Source organism: Oncorhynchus clarkii, chromosome 5 (assembly GCF_045791955.1).
Source record: "Oncorhynchus clarkii lewisi isolate Uvic-CL-2024 chromosome 5, UVic_Ocla_1.0, whole genome shotgun sequence".
NCBI lineage: Eukaryota > Metazoa > Chordata > Actinopteri > Salmoniformes > Salmonidae > Oncorhynchus > Oncorhynchus clarkii.
In genome coordinates, this window is record NC_092151.1 from 87099020 (window position 1) to 87127013 (window position 27994).

Here is a 27994-nt window from a genome sequence, read left to right on the forward strand (position 1 = left end):
TTCTACCCAAAGTTGCAAAGGAAATGTTGTGATCTATTTAATAAAACACAAGATACCAGCTAAATGGATTTTTAAAAAGTGTGACGGTATAGCAGGAACAGCGACATCTAGTAGTCAAAACCTGATACTTCCACAAGACTTCATGGTAGATAATGACTTCGATTACTAATTTCTCTGGACAGGGGAGAAAAAAAACATCACCAGATTCACCGGGAATACATTACATAGTATGGAGAAGCAATACTCCAAGCCACAGCTTCATATTACATAAAGAATTGATACTGTATATTGGTTGTTGGGGTATAATGTGGAACTAAATTTATTGAATATTATCTGAATTCTATAATAAATCCTATGAATTTATAGTTTCGTCCAAATTGGATGTTGGGTAGTCTACTATATTTATTGAATATTATTTGAATCCGATTAATTAAAATGGCCAATTTGGGTGCAATCAATTAGCTTAATATCTCTGAGATCAAATTAAATTTCAACAAAATAATGTTTCAGGAATGCCAATCTTTCTTGTTTCTAACTACAGAAACGATTTCAGAACACTGAGATGGTGGCCCAAATGACATGGAATGACTCCATGGCAAATCCTATGAGAATGCCTGCATGATCAACAGTATCAAAGACTCCTCCTTAAATACTCTACTACATAGATTTTACAGTAAGCTCGTGTTGCCCAGCACATAACCTTATTACAGCACATTGGGAAACTATAGCCCCTCCTTTCACTCAAACACTTCAAAACATGGATTACTTCACAGTAAAATATCTAGTGTAGCGCAATGCCCAGCACATTCTATTACAACCAGAAAACAGTTATGTGCCCGTCATGAGACGCATTCTAATTTTAGAGTGATGATATCACCCGTCACTTTGGAAGGCTAGCTTAAAATGTTGCTCTGACAAGCAAATTCACTTTTGAGTGAAAAGTGCAAATTGGGTAATACAACTTTCTGTCCCTTAAAGACATGTGCTGTCAATATTAATGACCTGTTGACTACAGACTGTATGCCAATTCAGACTGTTGAGGTGATATAGGGCTTGCAGTGTATCTCAACTATATCTCACATATTTTCTGTACCCTTCATACACTATGTGCAATCATTATTGATTATCTGTGGACTACTTTCAGACTGTTGAATTGTTATACAGTGTATCTTAAACAGGGTTGGAGGCATCCATTTCAGTGCAATAGTCACATAAGGAAATGTATATAAATAAATTAAGACATTTTAATATATTTTAGTTTACTTTAAATGAATTGTCCCTAGTACTGAGCTGTTAGGCCTAAATAATGTTTAGCCAGTGAACTCAAGGGAAAGTTCACATATTTACACCCTGACCTGTAAGGTCCATAGTCAATGTCACCTGACCCTGTGACCTTAGATACCAGACTCTTCTATTGGGACATCCATCATGTTTGCTACAGCACTATAAAAAGACAGTCTAAAACAGTCTACCAATCAATCACAACCGTGCTTCTACACTTGCATTGCTTGCTGTTTGGGGTTTTAGGCTGGGTTTCTGTACAGCACTTTGAGATATCAGCTGATGTAAGAAGGGCTATATAAATACATTTGATTTGAACAGTCTCAAGGCAGAATAGAAAAGGTTTGAAAATGGATCACTTGCTGGTTCCAAGAAAGATGGTCTCCGATTGGAAGGGTGGCAGGTAGCCTAGTGGTTAAGAGTGTTGGGCCAGTAACCGAACCGACTAGGTGAAAAATCTGTGCCCTTGAGCAAAGCACTTAAACATAATAGCTTATGTAAGTCGCTCTAGATAAGAGCATCTGCTAAATTACTCAAACGTATAATTTCAACAATTAAAATGGTTCCTGATAGGAAAGCACTAAATCAAGTCCAACAAAAGAGTGAAATTGAAGAATCTGACTATGTCATAACAGAGACCGCATGATTGATGTCATGTTGTTCCTGCATTAGGTCCCTGGGACAACACTTCTGAACACTGGACAACAGATCTGCTAAACCCATTATACACAGTTCTCCTCCAGACCTACAGATGGCGATAGGGTGCTCTCTGGCCGACATTTCAACGTTCTATGCATTTGCCGCTTTGCATGCTGGGAAGGGAGTCTCACCCTAGCAACAGCAAGATTATAAACGATGAGAGTTCTCAATTTTAGCTAGGTAACCGTTTGACAATACAGACGTTTTGTTTACATTTACAGTGAAATAAAATTAAATGTGAGTTTTCCATAATTTCCGAAATGGACAAACTGCAGGCAGAAGATGCGCGGTACTTGAAAAGGTAACGTTAGCTAGCCAGCTGTGGCTAGAAAACAGATGCTGATGTTTTGACAATCAGCTGTGACTGATATGTGACGTCGTGGCTCATAATGTATTTTGAAATTATTATTATTATTTTTTAAATACATACTTGGTGTATTTTGAGAGCATTCTTTACAGGGACAGTTCACATTAATCAACGTTTAAGTAAAAGTGCCGGTTTTAGCCAGCCGGCTAATTTTCAACCGCAGTCCATGAGCAGGTCATTAAAAAAATTACAATAACAATACATACAAACAATGAGCACCAACAGAGCAACACAGGACAAGCTACAGACACGGAAAGCGGCAATAAACAGCTAGGGATTATGTTCACAAGTCTAAATGGTCTTTAGCCATGTCTTAATGTTTTTTGTGTAAAGGCGCGATAGGTGTTGCACTTGTGTGTGTCTGATGGCAGTGTGTTTTGAGGTATTCAAGCTTACTGTCTAGTAGTGTCTAACGATTTGGTGGTTGGAATTGAATGTTGTAAATCAAAACAGGTTTATCATCCAGATCTTCATCATCATTATCATTTGCCTGGCCATTTCTCTCCATCCATAGGAAAGTAAAACGGGGGAGTTTGGATGTCCACCCGACAGAGAAAGCCCTCGTTGTTCAGTATGAGGTGGAGGCGACTATCCTCGGCGAAATGGGGGACCCGATGGTTGGAGAACGCAAGGAGTGTCAGAAAATGTAGCTAAGCATGGGTCTAATGTAACGTTAGCGAATTACCTACGAAAATTAGATTAGCGTTGAAGTTGTTGTTTTTCCAGTCACTCTCACCTGAACAGTAAGTAGTAATGGGTCGTTCGCAAACGAACGGATCTTTTTGGTGAACGTCGGGAACCGAATTACATCGGCGAAAGAGCCGTTCATTTGGCTCCCTGATTTGCATACTGCTACTACTGCTTTTTTAGTTTTTCTGTAGATAAATTACAAATTAATTAAATCCTCAATGCATAAACAATAAATAGTGGCTAGAGCGCGTCAAATCTTGTCCAAGCTAAAAAAAAAAAAATCAGTGCGGAATAATAAAACGTACTTTTTTTGGCAGATTATCTAATAAATTGGCCAGGTGAAAATGTATTTGAAATCGCATTTCACGATCAGGCATAATGGTAGCCTACATTTTGGTCTTTACATTGAAGATGAGCAATTGTTTCATGGTTCTAGATTTTTAAGCATTTTGAACGAAGAACCGTTTGGGAGCCTGCTCTTTTATAAAATGGAGCTAAATGAGCCGGTTCACAGAAAATACTCGAATGCCCATCACTACTGAACAGGTCCAATGGGTTCTTTTATACATACCATGTTCACCACAAAGTAGAGTCCCAGGGGAAACACTGACCAAAATAGTGGTCATTTCCTACCCTGTTAAATGATGCTTTAGCTTGATTTTTTTGAGCTTGATCTGTATTTTTTTACTTTAGTTTATTTGGTAAATGTTTTCTCAACTCTGTCTTGAACTGCACTGTGGTTAAGGGCTTGTAAACATTTGATTTTGCCTTAACAAAATATGAAGTCATTGAAAAGTTATTGGAAATAGCTTTTTTTTGTTTCTAAGAAAATTGCTCAAAATATGTATTTTCTATTCACAGCATCCGCCTTAAAAGCTTAAACGCCAACACAGACATCACCACCCTGGCTCGCAGGGTGGTGGAGGAATGCAGGCTCATTCATCCATCTAAACTTCCAGAGGTGGAACAACTGCTGTTCTACCTGCAGAACCGTAAGAAGCCAGGTAATGGTTACATCATGGTAATGCCTGGTCCTGACAGGCTGCAGTTGCAGGCTGAATGACTCATTATGCAAATACATGTTCATCATGCTGACTAGTGTCTTTGCTGTGCTGTCCTGCACCTCACAGACAAACAAGAGAAACATTCGCCCAGAGACCTCACACCATTTGAGGGGATGGAGGTAAGGAGAGCGTCAAATATCTGTGTGTGTGTGTGTGACAGTGTGTGTGTGTGTGTGTGTGTGTGTGTGTGACAGTGTGTGTGTCCATTTCTGTGTATTTGATACCATGATTCATTGCATTATTTCTGTGTTATTAATCCTCCTCATTCCTCACCCATACTGTATCTGGGTTGTTGTCAGCTGGATGAGGAGGCCAACATCAACTGCATAGATGACTATGTGGAGCTGCTGTATGAAGACATCCCAGAGAAGGTCAGGGGAGCCACCCTCATTCTCCACCTCGCCCGCAACCCTGACAACCTGGAAGAGCTCCTGCAGAATGGTACGCTCCTTTCTTGAGTTCCTTCCTCATCTGTCACAATGGTATGCCCCAGAGTAATCATCTGCTCTATGGACTGGGCATTTTAGATAATGTCTGTGTTCGAGTATTTTCATGAAAGTAATTTTGAGTACTCGAATACTCGCATATAAGCGTGAAACCAGGCTGAAGGCAAAACGTTTGCGGTATGCTATTTGTTGTTCCAATTACTGGTTATACTCGAGTACTTGCACCCATCCCTACGCTGCTCTGCTGGGTGTATGAAAGCTATACAGGCCAGATGCTAGCCAAACTCTAGTGTTATTGGTTGATATAATCCATTCTCTCAGCCAGCAGCCCATCCCATTCATAAGAAAAACACAGCCAAGCCCTTCCTATTCCCTTCCCTGATGACAGAGCTGTTTTCTCTCACAACAGCACAAGGCCATCATCCATTACAACTGTCAGAAGATGGGCTTCATTTGTAACTGTCAATATGCATCACGGGTTCACTTTGTCGTAACGCATCAAGTGGTCAGATGTTGATAATGGTAGAACTGTGACACCTGGGGTCAGTGAGGAAAGAGGAGAGGACCAGGGGAAATGGAACAACGTGATATGTGTCTTTACAATGAAGGTCACCCATAGCTCAAAGCCATGTGAGCCTGGAACCCCTTACATTCACCCAGGTTCCTTACCTTAACCTCCAACCCCAACCTGACTGTCATCTCTAATTGACTCTTTCCATCACCCCTACTCCATACTTCCCTTCCCAATCCTAACAGTCTGTCCATTTCCTTCAAATAATCCCTTCCCCACTTCCTCGATCACTTCCCTCTCGCCTTGCCCCCCCCCCATATTTCCCCCCTCCCCCCTGACCTGACTGTGTGTCTGCTCCTCGTCAGAAACTGCCTTGGGAGCTCTGGCCAGAGTCCTGAGGGAGGACTGGAAACAGAGCGTTGACATGGCAACTACCATTATCTACGTCTTCTTCTGCTTCTCCAGGTACACAATTCCCTCTCTTTCTTCCCTCTCTTTCATCCCTCTCTTTCTTCCCTCTCTCTCCCTCTCTCTCTCTCTCTTGTTCTGACAGAAGTCACACAACTATGACAACATAGACCAAAACCTTACTTTCCAACCAGGGGTTTCAGGAAACATTAAAATTACCCTTGAAAGGATGATATATAAACTACTTGTCAAGAGCGATTTGAATTGTGAGCGGATCTAAGCTGTTCTGAAAACTGATGGTCCTTCTTGATCTCTCTTCATGGCAGTGCTATGCTGTTGGGGTTTTACAATGATCTGGTTTGTGTCTGGCTGATTATGAGTAGGAGATAAGAGATACTGTTGGACTCAATGCTTTATAAAGTTTTATTTTGGCACAACCTTTTTGGACTAAGCTCTCAGGAGATGGGATCATTTCAATCTGAGCTCCCGATTGTGGTCCAAATAGGTGTTGCATGATGATGAACGATGTGCACTTTTGAATAAGTGGAAGCCTTGTAAACCTTTCCTCTTCCCATCCCCAGTTTCTCCCAGTTTCATGGGCTAGTGACCCACTATAAGATCGGAGCCCTCTGTATGAACATCACTGAACACGAGCTGAAGAGGTACGACCTCTGGCAGGATGAACTGCAGAAGAAGAAGAAGGCTTATATCCTTCAGCTAAGGTCAAAGGTCACATGAAAGATGTTACAATACCTTGCTGCTTCACAGAGGGTCAACACCTCAGGGTCTCTACTGTCCTCAGTGTTGGCATATCTCTTCATTTTAATCATAATGTCATAGTATAGAAGGAAAGGCAATGGATAGTTGTTATTTTTTGGACTTTGTAATAGACTGATATAAAACATGTGACTATATCAGTTCTCTATGGTGAGTTGATTGGATCAGTGTAGCAGCAGTACTCCTTCCTTGACTGTTTTCACATGAAGAGGATCCTGACAACCAGAATGTGAAGAAGGAACATGAGAAAGCCTTGAAGAAATACCAGGGCCTCCTGAGCAAGCAGGAGCAGCTTCTACGAGGTACAGTAAAAGTGGTACATTACCATGCCTAGCAGAAGGCCAGTGATGTGTTGAGCAGAAGGCCAGTGATGTGTTGAGCAGAAGGCCAGTGATGTGTTGAGCAGAAGGCCAGTGATGTGTTGAGCAGAAGGCTAGTGATGTGTTGAGCAGAAGGCCAGCGATGTGTTGCGCAGAAGGCCAGCGATGTGTTGCGCAGAAGGCCAGCGACGTGTTGAGCAGAAGGCCAGCGACGTGTTGAGCAGAAGGCTAGCGACGTGTTGAGCAGAAGGCCAGCGACGCGCTGAGCAGAAGGCCAGCGACGCGCTGAGCAGAAGGCCAGCGACGCGCTGAGCAGAAGGCCAGCGACGCGCTGAGCAGAAGGCCAGCGACGCGCTGAGCAGAAGGCCAGTGACGTGTTGAGCAGCACTGTTAGTGCTTGATAATGCAATGATGTAATAAGCAATAATATTACAATTAATAACATAGTGATTACATTGCATTGTATATTTGGTATATCAGTTATTACATGGTAATAACATGGTGATAACATGACAATATTACATGGTATAACTTCCTTTTACAAGTATTATTATGATAATAACATTATTACAGTATTACATAGTATTCTACATATTTTTTTACATTTACATTATTACATAGTATATTATTATTTAAAAAATGTTTGCATTGGTTATAACGTAGTAATAACAGGTTAGAGCAATATCTAATTCTCAAGTCTCAAGTCCTCTCCCTGTGCTCCCCAGTGGCTCTGTACCTGTTGTTAAACCTGGCTGAGGACACACGCACAGAGCTGAAAATGAGGAACAAGAACATCGTCCACATGCTGGTGAAGACCCTGGACCGGGAGGACGAGGAGCTACTGGTGCTCGTGGTCTCCTTCCTCAAGAAACTCAGCATCTTCCTGGAGAACAAGAACGACATGGTGAGGGAGGGAGGGAGAGGGGAAGGGAGGGGGATAGAGAGGGAGGGAGAGTGGGATAGGGAGAGGGGATAGAGAGATGGAGAGGGGATAGGGGGAGGAATGCAAGGATGAAGGAGGAGAAATAAAAGCCAGGAGTCTCAACATGGTGAGGGAGGGAGGGAGGGAGAGGGGATAGAGAGAGGGAGAGGGGATAGAGAGAGGGAGAGGGGGAGGGGGATATAGAGGGAGGGAGAGTGGGATAGGGAGAGGGGATAGAGAGAGGGAGAGGGGATAGAGAGAGGGGGAGGGGGATATAGAGGGAGGGAGAGTGGGATAGGGAGAGGGGATAGAGAGAGGGAGAGGGGATAGAGAGAGGGAGAGGGGATAGAGAGAGGGAGAGGGGATAGGGGGAGGAATGCAAGGATGAAGGAGGAGAAATAAAAGCCAGGAGTCTCAACATGGTGAGGGAGGGAGGGAGGGAGAGGGGGATAGAGAGGGGGATAGAGAGGGAGAGAGAGGGGGAGGAATGCAAGGATGAAGGAGGAGAAATAAAAGCCAGGAGTCTCAACATGGTGAGGGAGGGAGGGAGGGAGGGAGAGGGGATAGAGAGAGGGAGAGGGGTATAGAGAGGGAGGGAGAGTGGGATAGGGAGAGGGGATAGAGAGAGGGAGAGGGGATAGAGAGAGGGAGAGGGGATAGAGAGAGGGAGAGGGGGATAGAGAGGGAGGGAGAGGGGGATAGAGAGGGAGAGAGAGGGGGAGGAATGCAAGGATGAAGGAGGAGAAATAAAAGCCAGGAGTCTCAACATGGTGAGGGAGGGAGGGAGGGAGAGGGGGATAGAGAGGGAGGGAGAGGGGTATAGAGAGGGAGGGAGAGTGGGATAGGGAGAGGGAGAGAGAGGGGGAGGAATGCAAGGATGAAGGAGGAGAAATAAAAGCCAGGAGTCTCAACATGGTGAGGGAGGGAGGGAGGGAGAGGGGATAGAGAGAGGGAGAGGGGATAGAGAGAGGGAGAGGGGATAGAGAGAGGGAGAGGGGATAGAGAGAGGGAGAGGGGATAGAGAGATGGAGAGGGGATAGAGAGAGGGAGAGGGGATAGAGAGAGGGAGAGGGGATAGAGAGATGGAGAGGGGATAGAGAGAGGGAGAGGGGATAGAGAGAGGGAGAGGGGATAGAGAGAGGGAGAGGGGATAGAGAGAGGGAGAGGGGATAGGGGGAGGAATGCAAGGATGAAGGAGGAGAAATAAAAGCCAGGAGTCTCAACATGGTGAGGAAAATACATACAAAGTCGCAGGTCCTCCGATTGAGGTCATCTCTAATGGTTTACATTTTGTTAGGGTAAGAGTATTTTTTTAATGTCTTCTAGTACAGACTTTAGTGAGTGTAGAGCAGATGATTACTCTGGGGCATACCATTGTGACAGATGAGACTTTAGGCTGTGTAGAGGTGTACTTTCTACCGCGATGTGTTGAGTAACTAGGCTTTTCCCTGGTGTTCAGGCAGAGACACATGCGGTGGAGAAACTGGCCAGGCTGCTGGCCTGTGATCATGAGAACCTACTGAACACTACCCTGCGTCTGCTCCTCAACCTCTCCTTTGACACAGGCCTCCGCAGCCAGATGGTTCAGGCTGGACTCATCCACAAACTCTCCTTAATGCTAGGTACTGACAGACACAACTCCCTGTGTGTGTTTGAGAGTGTGTGTGTGTGTGTGCGTTTCAGTATGTCTAAGTAAGTGTGTGTCAGTGTGTGCAGGTGCAGGCTGTTATAGAACTGTGGACACAGCGAGGCTGGTTCTGGCTCTGGTGGCCATTAGAAAAATGACTTCCTGAAACAAGATCCAGTGTGTGATTGGTGCTTTAGCTCATCCAGGGGGTCATGTGGCACGGCTGGGAGCATCTGCGATGGGCCCTTTGAAGCCTCTGCAGGGAGTGTCGGGTAACTTGCATAATTAATATAATATATTTGTTAGAATAACACTCTGGGCCCCAGCATAAATGTTGTTTTTGTAGGAGCCGGCCGGAGAGGCTGAGGAGGGGTCTACAGAGATTTGGGAGGGATTTTCTTTATTTTCTTTTAGAATGAGACATACACATGTGCACGCGCACCTACGCATACACACATCATGTACAGGCGCACGTCCTGTCCACGCTTAGGCTAAACATAGCTGAATATATCTCATTTTCAGTGGAGGCTGCTGAGGGGAGGACGGCTTATAATAATGGCTGAAACGGAGAGTGAATGGAATGGCATCAAACACATGGAAACTATGGAAACCATGTGTTTGATGTATTTGACACCATTCCGCTCCAGTCATTACCACGAGTCCGTCCTCCCCAAGATGCCACCAACCTCCTGTGCTGATTTTAGAGAGTGTGTGTGCGCGCGCGAGCATGCGCGCGTGTGATTTCAAACCCGGAAGAATCGAGGCCTTATTAATCATCCTCTAGCCTCTGTGATGTGGTGTCCTCGCCTCTATGTTTGTGTCCAGAGATGCTCCTCTTATCTCCAGAGAGATAACCTTTCTTCTCTGCTCTGTTCTGCTGTGAGGGTGTGAGGTGACGTCTGCCATCCCTCTGATCCCTGTCCCATCAGCCCCCGCTAGGGTTTCCCAACCTGGGCTGATAAGATGAAAGGGGAAAGTGTGGGTTACTCCTCCTCTTCACCTTCCTCCTGATCCCTCCATCTCAACCAGGATTTAGGACCAACTACGACATCTCAATCCTTTCAACCCTTCACCTGACCACTGACTCTTTGTTGTTGACGTGACTATCTGTCATGGGTGCTGCTGAAGTACCACGTTTTACAGTAAAGTAAATGCTTCTTATTTATTCCAGAATCATTCCATTGAACTGATTGACTATTGAAGGGACATTTTCTTTGGGGTTTTTTTGTCTTTGAAGATTGAACCAGTATTCTTATTCACTCAATACATTGTACTAACAACAATAGTATACTGTCCACAAAACTGCCCCAGAGACCACTAATGCGTGGCGGTGTGATTTTATCAAGGTTGAGTGGTTTTAAATCAGAACAGGGTGTAATTGGAGTTTAGCTCTCCCACTAACTGCCCCTGAACACTCTAGATAATTCTTAACAGCTCCCCACTCTTTATTTCACTGAGGCTCTAGTGGTGTTTTGAACATTTTTAATGGGGTCTCTCTCTTTCCCCATAAAGGATCCTCCATGTTTCTACCGGTGTAGTGAGGGAGTTTGCCAGGTCAGATGAGTGTGAGTGTGTCTTGTGTGCAAGCTCATGTGAGTGTGTTTAGGTATAGGTTGAGGGCAACACTAATGAGAAGCACATGTTTGTGCCAATCGTGGCACTGCAAAGGCCTGAGCAACGTAGCTTTATTAAAGGCAGTAAAATTGATGCTTCCTCCTGTTTTCCCAATGAAACCTCCAAGCCGTCTCTTTTCCCTTGTTTCCAGCCGTTCAGTGAGCCCATCTGGTTCCAGTAGGCTGCCTCCCCTGCATGATCCCTGACCACGGCGTAGGACCAGTTAGTACTGGACTGGGTTGCTCTGCTCTGTCAGATCTTGCTGAGGCCCATCACCATCGCTAGTTCTGTTCTGACTCAATGTGGTCGGCCCCTCTACCTCAACAGACCAGTCTTAAAACTACTTAGGTCCTCAGACGTTTCAGTGACTCCATGGTGTTAGTTCGCTGCCTCTCTGGAGAGGCCTGCATTTGCCCTGCAGTGGTTTGGGTCAAACTCCTAAACACTCTGAGAGAGCAGAGCTACCTGACAGTTTAACACAGAGTCAGAGCCACGTCCTTCAGACTGCTGTAAAATAACCTCCTATAAACCTGCAATAAGAACATGTTTTCATTGTCTTTGCATAGCTAGCTTTTCTACTACTAAACCATATCGTTTTAGAGAGGTGGTTAACTGTATGTTATTTAACCTGTATGTTATTTAACCTGTATTGTAGTGGACGTGTGTGTCGCACACTAGTCTCGTCCCATGAAGCAGAATGTAAGTCTTTAGCTCCTCATTCATTTATTCATTCACCTCTGTCTCTGTCTCTCTCTCTCTCTATGTCTCTCTCTCTGTCTGTCTCTCTCTCTGTCTATGTCTCTCTGTCTCTGTGCTTCTCTTCTCTCTCTCTCTCTCTGTCTATGTCTCTCTGTCTCTGTGCTTCTCTTCTCTCTCTCTCTGTCTATGTCTCTCTGTCTGTCTCTCTCTCTGTCTATGTCTCTCTGTCTCTGTGCTTCTCTTCTCTCTCTCTCTGTCTCTCTCTCTGTCTATGTCTCTCTGTCTATGTCTCTCTCTCTGTCTATGTCTCTCTGTCTCTGTGCTTCTCTTCTCTCTCTCTCTCTGTTTATGTTCCAGCTGACGAGAAGCAGGGACAGCTGTGTATGTGCATTCTGTACCACATCAGTGTGGATGACCAATTCAAGTCCATGTTTGCCTACACAGACTGCATACCACAGGTAAGACTGGGTAATGTACACCCAGGGGCCAGGGCTGCAGACCAGACAGCATTAGCATCGAGGCTAACAACCCTGGAATTATTCATGAGCGAGAGAGAGAGGGAGGGGTGGAGAGGGATAGATGGAGAGCTGGGGATGGATGGACAGAGGGGAGGATGGACAGAGGAAGAGAGTGCTTGTGAGAGTGGGAAGAATGGAGAGAGAGAAAGAGCGGGGTGGAGAGAGAGGGGGACGCGGTACATCTGCACCCAAACACCGGAGGACAGCTGACCAGCCTTCACTCTCACTGTGATGAAAGCTCCATTTATTCATACCACTTTTTTTATTTTTACTAATTGGAGCGCTGTATCTAGAAAATTGATTTTGAGTGTTCAAGATTTGAGTGATGTCAGAATGGATTTGAGGAGATGTCATATTGATTACGTTATGTCTGATTTCCTGTCAGTCTTTCATAGATTACTTAAATGTTTATTCTGTTTGTGTTGTAAGATTGGGTGTAAATGCGGGCCAGATGCTCATAAACAGGGTTGTTTGTGTAGTGGTTCGTGTCGCCAGTAGATCTGCCCTGCGGGGTCGGAGTGTCAGAAAGGATGCTGGGTAGCAGCATGACCGGAAATAGACCTTTGACCCCAGGCCCTCTAACCCCCTCCCCTCTAGGGATGGTCTTGACCCCCTCTACTCACCATCTTCCCTCTCTCTTTCTGGACAGTTTTCCTCATCAAGCTACCTATTTTGTTGCCCTTGCTCTTTGGCCAGCTCAACATATCCTTCCCTCCCCTAATCCTTGTCCTTTCTCTCTTTCTCTCTACCAGGCCTGACCCAGCTCTTCTCCTCTCTACCAGGCAGGCCTGACCTAGCTCTTCTCTCTACCTCTCCCCACTGGGCCTGGGGCAAGGCCTGACCCAGCTCTTCTCCTCTCTACCAGGCAGGCCTGACCTAGCTTTTCTCTCTACGTCTCCCCCCTGGGCCTGGGGCAAGGCCTGACCTTGCCTGACCCCCCTGGGCCTGGAGGGCAGTGAGGGGTTAGATAGTGGGGGTGGAGGGGTAGAGGGCAGTGAGGGATGGAGGGCAGTGAGGGGTTAGATAGTGGGGGTAGAGGGCAGTGAGGGATTAGACCATGAGGGGTGGAGGGCAGTGAGGGGTTAGATAGTGGGGGTAGAGGGCAGTGAGGGGTTAGATAGTGGGGGTGGAGGGGTTAGATGGTGGGGGTGGAGGGCAGTGAGGGGTTAGATGGTGGGGGTGGAGGGCAGTGAGGGGTTAGATAGTGGGGGTGGAGGGGTAGAGGGCAGTGAGGGATGGAGGGCAGTGAGGGGTTAGATAGTGGGGGTGGAGGGGTAGAGGGCAGTGAGGGATTAGACCATGAGGGGTGGAGGGCAGTGAGGGGTTAGATAGTGGGGGTAGAGGGCAGTGAGGGGTTAGATAGTGGGGGTGGAGGGCAGTGAGGGGTTAGATGGTGGGGGTGGAGGGCAGTGAGGGGTTAGATGGTGGGGGTGGAGGGCAGTGAGGGGTTAGATAGTGGGGGTGGAGGGCAGTGAGGGGTTAGATAGTGGGGGTGGAGGGCAGTGAGGGGTTAGATAGTGGGGGTGGAGGGCAGTGAGGGGTTAGATGGTGGGGGTAGAGGGCAGTGAGGGGTTGTTAGATGGTGGGGGTAGAGGGCAGTGAGGGGTTGTTAGATGGTGGGGATGGAGGGCAGTGAGGGGTTAGATGGTGGGGGTGGAGGGCAGTGAGGGGTTAGATGGTGGGGGTGGAGGGCAGTGAGGGGTTAGATGGTGGGGGTGGAGGGCAGTGAGAGGTTAGATAGTGGGGGTGGAGGGCAGTGAGGGGTTAGATAGTGAGGGTGTGCTGTGTAGTATGGCGCTAGGCCTCCTGTGCTGTGGTAAATAAGCAGAGGCAGGTGCCAGAGAGTCTAGACGGGGCTGATTTGGGGTCCAGGGCCCCTGGTATGTGATACCCGACTCGGGGCCTGTGTGTGTGTGTGTGTGTGTGTGATTGCACACTGCTGACTCCTCACAGGGAGCGGGCCTGCAGTGCCCCTGCTTAAAGCCTTTCCTGTTTAATGTTAAATCAGAGAAGGAGACGGGGAGCAGAGGGCAGGGGCTGTGGGCGACTCGTTTTTGAACCTGTGCCCGCCCAAAGTTGACCTCCAAGGCCGTTTCCTGGTGGCCACTCCCCCTCCCTCTCCCCCCCCCCCTTGCCTCTCTCCCTCTCTCTCTTGCTCTCTATTTCTCTCTCTCCTCGTTGTCTGTTTGCAAGCCCTTTCAGGTTTCCCCTCCAGGGTCTTGACAGGCACAGACCTGATTAGACAGCAACGAGTGTACTGTACCTCTCTCTACCTTTCTGCTCACCTCAGGGAAGGGCTGCCTGTTCTCGTACTCTGCGCTTAACCCAACCTGTGTCACCATGGCGACCCACTAAATGACTGTATGGAAGCTATGTAGACCATTGTCATCAACATGGTGATGATGTGATTCATCCACTCAGCCAATGATGTCGCCAAGCAAACATCCATACACAAACAGTAGAGAGAAAGGCTTGGCAACAGACACACCCATAACACACTGACTGACTGCTGGCCAACTATAATGATTGATGATGAATTGGTATTGATGATTGATTGACAGTTGATGAAGATGCTGTTTGAGTGTGGTGAGAGCCACATGGAACCTGAGCTCATCTCCTTCTGCATCAACCTGGCTGCCAACAAGAGGAACGCACAGGTCATCTGTGAAGGTACAACACTCACACACAAACACTCACACACACACACACACTCACACTCACTCCTAATGCTGTTCTCCTGTGCCTAGGTAATGGTCTGAAGATGCTGATGAAGAGGGGTCTGAAGTTAAAGGATGTTCTTATCATGAAGATGATCAGGAACTTGTCACAACATGACGGACCCACCAAGAACCTCTTCATAGTGAGTACTGGACTTACTCACACTCTTAACACTGATGAGCTTCAACATGCTTAGAATGGATATAGACGGATAAGGCTCACATGATCTGTGTTCTTATGCTAGTTACTGAATCCATAGCTACACTATTAGAACAAATATTGTAGTGCTGAACCCTGCCCTGTGTCTCTATAGTAACCAACCCCCTTCTCGTACCTCACAAGGACTATGTGGGTGACCTAGCGGCTCAGATGGGAGCGGAGGAGAGGGAGGAGTATGTGATAGAGTGTCTGGGGACTCTGGCTAACCTCACCATCCCTGACCTGGACTGGGAACTGGTGCTGAAGGAGTACAACCTGGTGCCCTACCTCAAAGACCACCTCAAACCAGGTAGGCCTCAAAGACCACCCCAAACCAGGTAGGCCTCAAATACCACCCCAAACCAGGTAGGCCTCAAAGACCACCCCAAACCAGGTAGGCCTCAAAGGCCACCCCAAACCAGGTAGGCCTCAAAGACCACCTCAAACCAGGTAGGCCTCAAAGACCACCCCAAACCAGGTAGGCCTCAAAGGCCACCCCAAACCAGGTAGGCCTCAAAGGCCACCCCAAACCAGGTAGGCCTCAAAGGCCACCCCAAACCAGGTAGGCCTCAAAGGCCACCCCAAACCAGGTAGGCCTCAAAGGCCACCCCAAACCAGGTAGGCCTCAAAGACCGCCTCAAACCAGGTAGGCCTCAAAGACCACCTCAAACCATGGAGGGAGGGAGGCAGAGAGGGGGATAAAAGTTGGGGGGGACTGATGCTGTGCATTCACCCTGATGAATTTGAGAAAGATGACAAGATGGTGCCAACAGACATGGCTGCCCTGTTTATAGCTCCTAGACAACTTTTTGTTTATCTTATTTCTTAAATTATTTGCTCGGAATGTTTCTTGCATTATTACCTACAACCGGAAATAACTTTGGGAAATTAGATCAGCGGTCACTCACCAGAATTTCAACCAGATGTTCTAATTCCCTGAATTGGATCCTTTGTTGGAACTTCCGAGGCAATTCCGTTCATGCCAGGGGCTGCTCCAAGTCGTCGTCCCCGGAAAAGAGGAACAAGGAGTTGGTTCATAGTGAGACTCAGGAAGCATGCATACCATCCACCGCTTCCGAGTATATTACGCGCTAACCCTCAGTCCCTGGACAATAAAGTAGACAAGCTTAGGGTGAGGATCTCCTTCCAGAGAGACGTCAGGAACTGTTACATACTCTGTTTTACTGAATCATGGCTCTCTCCGGATATGCTGTCCTCGTCCATTCAGTCAGCGGGGTTTTCCATATATCGCGAAGAACAGGAAGAAGGAACTCAGAGAAAAAGAAAGGCAGAGGTGTATGTTTCATGATTAACTACTCATGGTGTGATTGTGGTAGCGTACAGGAACTCCAGTTCCTTTGTTCTCCCGATCTGGAGTATCTCACCATCAAGTGCCGGCCTCATTACCTCCTGAGAGAATTCACTTCAGTCATCGTCACGGCCGTATATGTCCACCCCAAAGCCGACTCCGCGACAGCTCTCAAGGAACTACACTGGAGTTTGTGCAAACTGGGAACCACATATCCTGAGGCTGCGTTTGTTATAGCTGGAGACTTGAATAAAGGAAATCTGGGGAAAATATCAACACATCTGTGCCGCTCAATCACTGTTGAACACTGTTACTGTAATGTCTACAATGCCCTCCCTCGTCCTCCCTTCGGCAAATCAGATCACGCCTCCATTTTGCTATAGGCAGATACTTAAAAAGAAAATACCCGTAGTAAGGACAGTTTTAATATTGGTCTGACCAATCAGAATCTATGCTTCAAGACTGTTTGATCACGCAGACTGGGAATAGTATTAACGTATACACTGACTCAGTGACTGAGTTCATCAGGTACATAGAGGATGTTGTTCTTACTGTGATGATTAGAACTTATCCAAACCAAAAAATGTGGATAAATGGCAGCATTCGCTCAAAACTGAAAAGCGCTAACCACCCCATTAAACCACGCCAAGGTGACTGGGAACACGAACGTGTACAAACAGACCAGCTATGCCCTCTAAGGCAATCAAAGAGGCAAAACGACAGTACAGGGACAAAGTGTAGTCACAATTCAACGGCTCAAATGCAAGACGTATGAGGCAGAGACAATCACGAATAATAAGGGGAAAGCCAGACACGTTTTGGGCACTGACGCCTTGCTGCCGGACGAGCTAAAAACAAGAGGAATACCTATGTAAAAATCCTGTTCATCGACAGCCTTCAAGACCATAATGCCCTCCAAGCTCAACACTAAACTCATGGTCCTGGGTTTAAACCCCTTCATGTGCAACTGGGTCCTAGACTTCCTGACGGGCCAACCCCAGGTGATGAAGGTAGGTAACAGCACATCCGCCACGCTGTTCATCAACACGGTGGCCCCACAAAAATGCATGCTCAGTCCCCTCCTGTACTCTACGTGGCCAAGCACATCTCCAACTCAACAGTGGTAGGCCTGATTTGCCAACAACAACGAGACAGCCTACAGGGAGAAGGTGAGGGCCCTGGTGGAGTGGTGCCAGGATAATAACCCTTCCCTCAACATCAACAAATTAAGGAGTTGATATTGGACTTTAGGAGACTGCAGAGAGAGCCCGCCCCCATCCATGTTGAGAGCCCGCCCCCATCCATGTTGAGAGCCCGCCCCCATCCATGTTGATAGCCCGCCCCCATCCATGTTGATAGCCCGCCCCCATCCATGTTGAGAGCCCGCCCCCATCCATGTTGATAGCCCGCCCCCATCCATGTTGATAGCCCACCCCCATCCATGTTGAGAGCCCGCCCCCATCCATGTTGAGAGCCCGCCCCCATCCATGTTGAGAGCCCGCCCCCATCCATGTTTAGAGCCCGCCCCCATCCATGTTGAGAGCCCGCCCCCATCCATGTTGAGAGCCCGCCCCATCCATGTTGAGAGCCTGCCCCATCCATGTTGAGAGCCCGCCCCCATCCATGTTGAGAGCCCGCCCCCATCCATGTTGAGAGCCCGCCCCCATCCATGTTGAGAGCCCGCCCCCATCCATGTTGAGAGCGCCGCCCCCATTCATGTTGAGAGACCGCCCCCATTCATGTTGAGAGCCAGGCCCCATCCATGTTGAGAGCCAGGCCCCATCCATGTTGAGAGCCAGGCCCCATCCATGTTGAGAGCCCGCCCCCATTCATGTTGAGAGACCGCCCCCATCCATGTTGAGAGCCAGGCCCCATCCATGTTGAGAGCCAGGCCCCATCCATGTTGAGAGCCAGGCCCCATCCATGTTGAGAGCCAGGCCCCATCCATGTTGAGAGCCTGCCCCCATCCATGTTGAGAGCCCGCCCCCATCCATGTTGAGAGCCCGCCCCCATCCATGTTGAGAGCCCGCCCCCATCCATGTTGAGAGCCCGCCCCATCCATGTTGAGAGCCCGCCCCCATCCATGTTGAGAGCCCGCCCCCATCCATGTTGAGAGCCAGGCCCCATCCATGTTGAGAGCCCGCCCCCATTCATGTTGAGAGCCCGCCCCCATCCATGTTGAGAGCCCGCCCCCATCCATGTTGAGAGCCCGCCCCCATCCATGTTGAGAGCCCGCCCCCATCCATGTTGAGAGCCCGCCCCCATCCATGTTGAGAGCCAGGCCCCATCCATGTTGAGAGCCCGCCCCCATTCATGTTGAGAGCCCGCCCCCATCCATGTTGAGAGCCCGCCCCCATTCATGTTGAGAGCCCGCCCCATTCATGAATCATTGAAAAGAGAAAGACTAAAGTTACATACATGGGATGCTTTAGTGAATTTCAGAATGTCTGGAATAGAAAAGGCAGAAATAAAACAATAAACATTCGCAGCCATGTTGAGAGCCCGCCCCCATCCATGTTGAGAGCCCGCCCCATCCACGTGGAGAGTGGAGAGGGTGAAAAGCTTCAAGTTCCTCTGTGTACACATCACATCACTCCCCTCATCAATCTACACACAATAAACCATAATGACTAAGCAAAAACAGACATTAGACATTTTTGCAACTGTATTAGAAATGTAAAAAACTTAGCACATTTACATAAGTATTCAGACCCTTTACTCAGTACTTTATTGAAGCACCTTTGGCAGAGATTACAGCATCGAGTCTTCTTGGGTATGACACTACAAGCTTGGCACACCTGTATTTGGGGTGTTTGTCTCTCAAGACAAAGTTTGTTTCTCTCAAGCTCTATCAGGTTAGATGGGGGGCGTTGCTGCACAGCTATTTTCAGGTCTCTCGAGAAATGTTCGATCAGGTACAAGTCCGGGCTCTGGCTGGCCCACTCAAGGACATTCAGAGACTTGTCCCGAAGCCAGTGCTGTGTTGTCTTGGCTGTGCGCTTATAGTCGTTGTCCTGTTGGATGGTAATCCTTCACCCCAGTCTGAGGTCCTGAGCACTGTAGAACAAGTTTTCATCAAGGATCTCTCTGTACTTTGCTCCGTTCATCTTTCCCTCGATTCTGACTAGTCTCCCATCCCTGCCGCTAAAAAAACAACCCCACAGCATGATGCTATGTTCTGGACTCTGACATTGCTTGTTCTGATATTTCTTAATTTCTGGATTTTTTTGCGTGTGTATTGTTAGATATTACTACACTGTTGGAGCTATAAACTTAAGCATTTAGCTACATCTGCGATAACATTTGCAAACCTCTCTAACCGATAACCTTCAACAACACTTTCTGTGTCACTGACTGGTCCTACATCATGGGATGATGAGAGCACACGCACTGGGGCCTGTTACCTTTGACCTTAGTGACCTCCACCTTCTCAGCTTTGATCTCTTTGAACCCTGACCTCTGCCCCCGCCCACCACCAGGCTCGGCAGAGGATGACCTGATCCTAGAGGTGGTGATCATGATAGGGACGGTGTCCATGGACGACTCCTGTGCTGCCACAATGGCCAAGTCTGGCATCATCCCTGCTCTCATCGAGCTGCTCAACGGTAGGTAGTAGTTAGGACCCATGATCGGTTCCACTATCTACAGGGTTAATGTTAAGATGGAGCAGAATGGAGGTTATTCCAGTGAAATACTACATTCTTCAGGGGAGCTCTGTGTCCTGACCTCCATATGTCTGTGCCTGTGTGTCTACCCAACAGGAGGACGATCAGATTGTCTGTGTTGTTTCACCTCTCTCTGTCTCTCTCTCTCCCTCCCTATAGCCCAGCAGGAGGACGATCAGATTGTCTGTTGTTTCACCTCTCTCTGTCTCTCTCTCTCTCCCTCCCTATAGCTCAACAGGAGGATGATGAGTTTGTCTGTGTTGTTTCACCTCTCTCTGTCTCTCTCTCTCACCTTCCCTATAGCCCAACAGGAGGACGATCAGATTGTCTGTGTTGTTTCACCTCTCTGTCTCTCTCTCTCTCCCTCCCTATAGCCCAACAGGAGGATGATGAGTTTGTGTGTCAGATTGTCTATGTGTTGTTTAACCTCTCTCTGTCTCTCTCTCTCCCTCCCTATAGCCCAACAGGAGGATGATGAGTTTGTGTGTCAGATTGTCTATGTGTTGTACCAGATGGTGGTCCACCAGGTCACCAGGGACGTCATCATCAAGGACACACGTATCCTTTCTCTTCCCACAATACAATTCATCTCAGAACTACAGCCCAAATGATCCTTCAATGTCCCACTCCTAAATGACTTAAAACTTCCCCCCATAATTACCTCACTCTGTACTGTATTATGTGTTACCGTGGTAACCAACAGTACCACCCTATACCACACATATGTCAGAGTCAAGGCCCGCGGGCCACATCCGGCCCGCAAGAAGGTTTTTTACGGCCCCTGGGATGATCTTGATTTATTATTAGAACCGGCCCGCAGCAAGCCGGCAGCCCGCAGATCTTTTACACGCACCAATACTACATTTCCCACAATGCAAAGGTGACGCACCGAGCAGTAGGCTGCTTCATTTCAATATTTATTGGCACAGCAGTCGTCAGCATCACAGTAAAATTAACTTTCAGATACCCATCAAAAATGGCAAAACGGAAGGTGGATACTGAGAACCGGGGGTTTCAAACAAGGTGGGAGTCGGAGTATATGTTCACGAAGGTAGCTGGAAAACCTGTGTGTCTTCTGTGTGGAGAAAGTGTGGCGGTACTGAAAGAGTATAATCTGAGACGACATTATGAAACGAAACACGCGGACAAAAACAAGAATATGGACATGGAACAAAGGCTACAAAAGGCAGAGGAATTAAAACGAGGCCTCAAATCTCGACAGGCTCTGTTCAAAAAAGCCAAATCACAAGGCCAGGCTGCTGTCAAGGCCAGTTTTATTTTGGCAGAAGAGATCGCTAAATCAGCCCGGCCATTTACGGAGGGGGATTTCATCAAAAACTGCATGATTAAAGTTTGTGACGAAGTTTGCCCAGAAAAAAGGCAACTCTTTTTAAATGTGAGTCTGAGCAGAAACACCATTGCCGAGAGAGTAGACCAGTTGTCCATCAATCTAAAAGAGCAGCTTGTGAAAAAGGGAAAAGATTTTATTGCATATTCCTTGGCTGTGGATGAGAGCACCGACATTTCTGACATTGCCCAGTTGTCAATTTTCATCCGCGGAGTGGACTCCAACCTAAGCGTGACAGAGGAGTTTTTGGCTTTACGTCCTATGCATGGCACAACTACGGGGCATGATTTGTATGAAGAGGTGTCAAGATGTGTAAATGAGATGGAGCTGCCTTGGGAAAAACTCGTGGGTTTGACAACCGACGGAGCACCTGCGATGTGTGGACACAGGAGCGGACTGGTGGCGAAGATACGGGAAAAGATGCAAGAGGAAAACGCGACAGGTGAGCTGACAGCTTATCATTGTATCATACACCAGGAAGCGTTGTGCGGTAAAGCCTTGAAAATGGAGCATGTAATGAGCATCATCACGCGCACAGTTAACTTTATCAGAGCCAAAGGTTTGAATCACCGCCAGTTCAAGGCATTTCTGACGGAGTTAGAAACGGAGCATGGTGATTTGCCTTATCACACAGAGGTGCGATGGCTAAGCCAGGGAAAGGTGCTTCAAAGATGTTTCGAGCTTCGTGAGGAGATTTGTCTGTTCTTGGACAGCAAAGGGAAAGACACAACACAACTCCGAGACGAAATGTTTCTGTGTGAAATGGCTTTTCTGTGTGACATTACGAGTCATCTGAATGCAATAAACTTGCAGCTGCAGGGTCGGGATCGTGTCATCTCTGATATGTACAGTACAGTGAAGGCATTTAAAACCAAACTGACTCTGTGGGAGACGCAGATGCGGAAAGAAAATTTGAGCCACTTTCCCAGCTGCCAGACCATGAAAGAGAAGCTCTCTACCAGTGCGTTCCCGAGCACACAGTTGGCTGATAAAATAGGTATGCTTGCCGCTGACTTTCGACGCCGATTTGCTGACTTTGAAGCACAAAAAAGCAGGTTGGAACTGCTCGGTAACCCATTTGCTGTTGACGTGGAAAGCTCACCACCAAACCTCCAAATGGAGTTGATTGACCTCCAATGCAATGATGCACTGAGGGCAAAATATGCGGCAGTGGGTGCTGCGGAGTTCGCCCGTTTCCTCCCCGGCACAATGCCCCAGCTGCGCATCCAGGCTGCTCAAACGTTGTCTATGTTTGGCAGCACATACCTGTGTGAACAACTGTTTTCTTTGATGAACCTGAACAAAACATCACACAGAAGTCGACTTACTGCTGAACACCTCCACTCAATTCTGAGGATTTCTTCAGCTCAGAGCCTTACCCCGAACATTGATGAACTTGTGGAAAAGATGGGACACCACCAAGTATCACCCTCAACCTCAAACAAGTGAACATTACTGTGCAATCACATATTTAGAGTTTTTACTCAGTTCAAGTTTAAAAGTTAAAATTTAATATTTGTTTTCACTGCATGTTACTTCTCCTTAAACAAAGTGTTGTTTTTGATTAATAGATTTTTGCACTTTATTTTTTTGTATTTCAATCCAATTATATTTTAAAAATATTTCAGTTGAGTGGATGATAGAAAATTGCTATTATTGTTTTTTCTTTGAAGTAAATTTAGCCCACTTTTGCTAAAATAGAAAATATAGTCTACTGATGGTGCCTTGAATACCGGTTTCTTTCATTTAATGTTCATGTTATGGGGATATTTATATAAAGGAAATTTGTCTTTTGTGTCTGTTGAAAATTAAAGATTACTGACAGAGCCATAAGAAAATATTGCTTTATTTATCTGATCATATTGTAATATATTTGTTAGGTTTTCAGTAGGTTCAATTAGGTTCACTATGCGTCATTTAAAAAATTTTCAATGAACATTCGAACAGTCCGGCCCTCGTCTTGTAGCTGATTTTTTTATTTGGCCCTCCGTCCATTTGACTTTGACACCCCTGCTATACCATGTCTCTGCTTCTTTCAATGTCGCAGAAAAAATCCCCCTATCAATGACCTCAGTGCTCCACACAGTGTAATGCTGTACAGTTGGAATCGGAGGCGGTGTACGTAAAATTACAAATGGCTTGCGGTAATATCTGCTAGATGTTTTTCTTTCTGTGGAGAATATTACAGAGGGATCTCTACCAAGTGGTCTGCCTTGGGAGAGGCTTTCTGCTTTACAATATCTCTCTCATCACAGGAAATGTAAGAGTTGTTCATTTGGCCACAGGGCAACTGTCTCGTGTCTCCTTTCAAGAAATGAAAGAGAAAAAGCAGTCTTTCCTCGCTACGTTTCTTTCTGTCACTGTGATCTTGATTAAACAGACATCGTTGAATGACGTGTCTGAGGAGAAAGAACAGCAAAATGATAGGGTAAAGGGCTAGAAATATAGAGACAGTATCCCTCTCTCCCTCCCTCTGTTGTTCCCTCCCTCCATGTGTTGTCCTCTACTGGACTCCCTCTCTCCCTCCCTCTGTTGTTCCCTCCCTCCATGTGTTGTCCTCTACTGGACTCCCTCTCTCTCTCCTTTCCTTCCCCTGTTGTCCTCTACTGGACTCCCTCTCTCTCTCCTTCCCTTCCTCTGTTGTCCTCTACTGGACTCCCTTCCTCCCTTCCCGTTGTCCTCTACTGGACTCCCTCCCTCCCTTCCTCTGTTGTCCTCTACTGGACTCCCTCTCTCTCTCCTTTCCTTCCTCTGTTGTCCTCTACTGGACTCCCTCTCTCTCTCCTTTCCTTCCTCTGTTGTCCTCTACTGGACTCCCTCGCTCTCTCCTTTCCTTCCTCTGTTGTCCTCTACTGGACTCCCTCTCTCTCTCCTTTCCTTCCTCTGTTGTCCTCTACTGGACTCCCTCTCTCTCTCCTTCCCTTCTTCTGTTGTCCTCTACTGGACTCCCTTCCTCCCTTCCCGTTGTCCTCTACTGGACTCCCTCCCTCCCTTCCTCTGTTGTCCTCTACTGGACTCCCTCTCTCTCTCCTTTCCTTCCTCTGTTGTCCTCTACTGGACTCCCTCTCTCTCTCCTTTCCTTCCTCTGTTGTCCTCTACTGGACTCCCTCGCTCTCTCCTTTCCTTCCTCTGTTGTCCTCTACTGGACTCCCTCTCTCTCTCCTTTCCTTCCTCTGTTGTCCTCTACTGGACTCCCTCCCTCCCTTCCTGTTGTCCTCTACTGGACTCCCTCCCTCCCTTCCTCTGTTGTCCTCTACTGGACTCCCTCCCTCCCTTCCTATGTTGTCCTCTACTGGACTCCCTCCCTCCCTTCCTCTGTTGTCCTCTACTGGACTCCCTCCCTCCCTTCCTGTTGTCCTCTACTGGACTCCCTCCCTCCCTCCCTTCCTGTTGTCCTCTACTGGACTCCCTCCCTCCCTCCCTTCCTCTGTTGTCCTCTACTGGACTCCCTCCCTCCCTTCCTATGTTGTCCTCTACTGGACTCCCTCCCTTCCTCTGTTGTCCTTTACTGGACTCCCTCCCTCCCTCCCTTCCTCTGTTGTCCTTTACTGGACTCCCTCCCTCCCTTCCTGTTGTCCTCTACTGGACTCCCTCCCTCCCTTCCTGTTGTCCTCTACTGGACTCCCTCCCTCCCTCCCTTCCTATGTTGTCCTCTACTGGACTCCCTCCCTCCCTTCCTGTTGTCCTCTACTGGACTCCCTCCCTCCCTTCCTCTGTTGTCCTCTACTGGACTCCCTCCCTCCCTTCCTATGTTGTCCTCTATTGGACTCCCTCCCTCCCTTCCTCTGTTGTCCTCTACTGGACTCCCTCCCTCCCTTCCTGTTGTCCTCTACTGGACTCCCTCCCTCCCTTCCTGTTGTCCTCTACTGGACTCCCTCCCTCCCTTCCTCTGTTGTCCTCTACTGGACTCCCTCCCTCCCTTCCTATGTTGTCCTCTACTGGACTCCCTCTCTCTCGCCTTCCCTTCCTCTGTTGTCCTCTACTGGACTTCCTCCCTTCCTCTGTTGTCCTTTACTGGACTCCCTCCCTCCCTTCCTCTGTTGTCCTTTACTGGACTCCCTCTCGCCCTCCCTCCCTTCCTCTGTTGTCCTCTACTGGACTCCCTCTCGCCCTCCCTCCCTTCCTCTGTTGTCCTCTACTGGACTCCCTCTCGCCCTCCCTCCCTTCCTCTGTTGTCCTCTACTGGACTCCCTCTCGCCCTCCCTCCCTTCCTCTGTTGTCCTCTACTGGACTCCCTCTCGCCCTCCCTCCCTTCCTCTGTTGTCCTCTACTGGACTCCCTCTCGCCCTCCCTCCCTTCCTCTGTTGTCCTCTACTGGACTCCCTCTCGCCCTCCCTCCCTTCCTCTGTTGTCCTCTACTGGACTCCCTCTCGCCCTCCCTCCCTTCCTCTGTTGTCCTTTACTGGACTCCCTCCCTCCCTCCCTTCCTCTGTTGTCCTTTACTGGACTCCCTCCCTCTCGCCCTTCTTCTGTTGTCCTCTACTGGACTCCCTCTCGCCCTTCCTCTGTTGTCCTTTACTGGACTCCCTCCCTCCCTTCCTCTGTTGTCCTCTACTGGACTCCCTCCCTCCCTTCCTCTGTTGTCCTTTACTAAACTCCCTCTCTCCAGAGGCTCCTGCCTACCTCATTGACCTGATGCACGACAAGAACGCTGAGATACGGAAAGTCTGTAACAACACACTAGACATCATCGCTGTGAGTATCTGTCTGTCTGTCAGTCACCTCTCTAGGCATAATGTCTCATCCCCAAGTTACCCTATATCATGAATGGTTTTCTTCCTGATTAATCAGGAATCAATTCCTGCTTTTCTGTAATTCTTCTTCCCATTCATTTCTAAATGAAACTGACCTAGCCTATACCTGAGCCAAAATCCTGGTTTTCCTGATCCATTCCTACTTAATGTAGGTTGGCACAGAGGAAATAGTACTGTTCAGATTGCCTGGACTGGGAAACTAAATTCCTGGGTCAGATTTTGATTGACAGGTGTGTTTTAAGTCCCAGTCATAGTGTGATCTGTCACAGACCTGAGATCAGTGTAATTAGCAGTAGACTACAGCCAGCCGGGTTGTGGGCTGTGGAAGGTAGTGGGGGGAGAGGAAGTGTTTCATTGAAATTATCAGTGAGAACTATTAAGCTGTGAACCACATGAAAGACCAGGACAGGCTCTGGAGAATGTCAGAGCAGAACAGGGAAGGTGAGAGAGAAAGCAGACCCTGCCTTGGAGAGAGACACACACACACATTCTCACACACTCACTCACACATACTCTCACACACAATCATTAGTCTTCAGAGCTGCCAGCTACCTTAGCAGCACACGCTATTACTGTGTGTTCTTGAATCGTTCCTCTTTGATCACACACACACCCCTCAGAGAGAGAGAGAGAAACTTGCGTATAGATGGTTCTTCTAGGTCAGACAGAAACATAATTCATGGGGTTATTCTTAGATTCAGATTTTCTCTGAGGAGGAACATGGGAAATGCTCTGAACATTGTTTTATATCCGCTGACTCCTTTTCTCGTAGACATCATGAGCTCAGCTTTCTGGTTATGATGGATTAGGCCTCATATCAAGCCCTTACTACAGACTAATAGTCCGGGGGAAATCAGCAGTGTAGTCATTAATCCACTTTAGCCATGTCATAAGTCTGCACTTTGACAAAAAGTGTCACTGCCACTTTGGGCCCTGCGATGCGACAATGGCTCCGTTTGAGGCCTCGAATGGCTGTCAGCAGGCTCTGCTCTGGGTCTAGATGATTAATCTGCAGGGCCTGAACGCATGAAGTGGCTCAAAGAAGGCCTTTAACTCCCACATGGCCCCCGCAGAGAAAGGAAAACAGAATCTGTGTATGTCCTCAACCTTCCTCAGCCAAGCTACACACACACACACACACACACACACACACACACACACACACACACACACACACACAGCCCCATCGCAGCACCATCCATCGTACCACACCACATTTTTATTAGTAGCAGCATCATAAGGGTGCTGGCACACAGAACAGTGCATTGTGGGATTCTCTAGTAGTCTGTGGGGGATCTTACAATCCCTGGATGGAACAATATAGCAGTCAGTGTTTTGGCCCATTCCCCAGCCCTCCCTGATGTCCTGCCAGCCACTCTCCTACAGCTAATTATACTGCTAGTTTAGTTTCCCCAGCCCTCCCTGATGTCCTGCCAGCCACTCTCCTACAGCTAATTATACTGCTAGTTTAGTTTCCCCAGCCCTCCCTGATGTCCTGCCAGCCACTCTCCTACAGCTAATTATACTGCTAGTTTAGTTTCCCCAGCCCTCCCTGATGTCCTGCCAGCCACTCTCCTACAGCTAATTATACTGCTAGTTTAGTTTCCCCAGCCCTCCCTGATGTCCTGCCAGCCACTCTCCTACAGCTAATTATACTGTTGGTTTAGTTTGGAGGCTTCACTCTCCTACAGCTAATTATACTGTTGGTTTAGTTTGGAGGCTTCACTCTCCTACAGCTAATTATACTGTTGGTTTAGTTTGGAGGCTTCACTCTCCTACAGCTAATTATACTGTTGGTTTAGTTTGGAGGCTTCACTGTCCTACAGCTAATTATACTGTTGGTTTAGTTTGGAGGCTTCACTGTCCTACAGCTAATTATACTGCTAGTTTAGTTTGGAGGCTTCACTGTCTTACAGCTAATTATACTGCTAGTTTAGTTTGGAGGCTTCACTGTCCTACAGCTAATTATACTGTTGGTTTAGTTTGGAGGCTTCACTCTCCTACAGCTAATTATACTGCTAGTTTAGTTTGGAGGACTCACTCTCCTACAGCTAATTAT

At 47.6% G+C, this 27994-nt stretch overlaps 1 protein-coding gene across 1 annotated transcript in view; it reads left to right on the plus strand.

The window, feature by feature from the left end:
- The first annotated feature begins 2083 nt into the window (after positions 1–2083).
- Positions 2084–27994, plus strand: part of LOC139409500 (kinesin-associated protein 3a) — a 43147-nt gene continuing 17236 nt past the window's right edge. The window contains exons 1-17 of the mRNA XM_071154749.1: positions 2084–2281; positions 2862–2993; positions 3899–4041; positions 4168–4220; positions 4401–4542; positions 5424–5523; positions 6048–6172; positions 6447–6545; positions 7289–7467; positions 8945–9107; positions 11783–11883; positions 14505–14613; positions 14691–14803; positions 15004–15169; positions 19648–19773; positions 20293–20391; positions 25791–25876. Coding sequence (XP_071010850.1) covers positions 2241–2281; positions 2862–2993; positions 3899–4041; positions 4168–4220; positions 4401–4542; positions 5424–5523; positions 6048–6172; positions 6447–6545; positions 7289–7467; positions 8945–9107; positions 11783–11883; positions 14505–14613; positions 14691–14803; positions 15004–15169; positions 19648–19773; positions 20293–20391; positions 25791–25876 — 1977 coding nt within the window. The 5' untranslated portion in view covers positions 2084–2240. The remainder of the gene's footprint in view (positions 2282–2861; positions 2994–3898; positions 4042–4167; positions 4221–4400; positions 4543–5423; positions 5524–6047; positions 6173–6446; positions 6546–7288; positions 7468–8944; positions 9108–11782; positions 11884–14504; positions 14614–14690; positions 14804–15003; positions 15170–19647; positions 19774–20292; positions 20392–25790; positions 25877–27994) is intronic.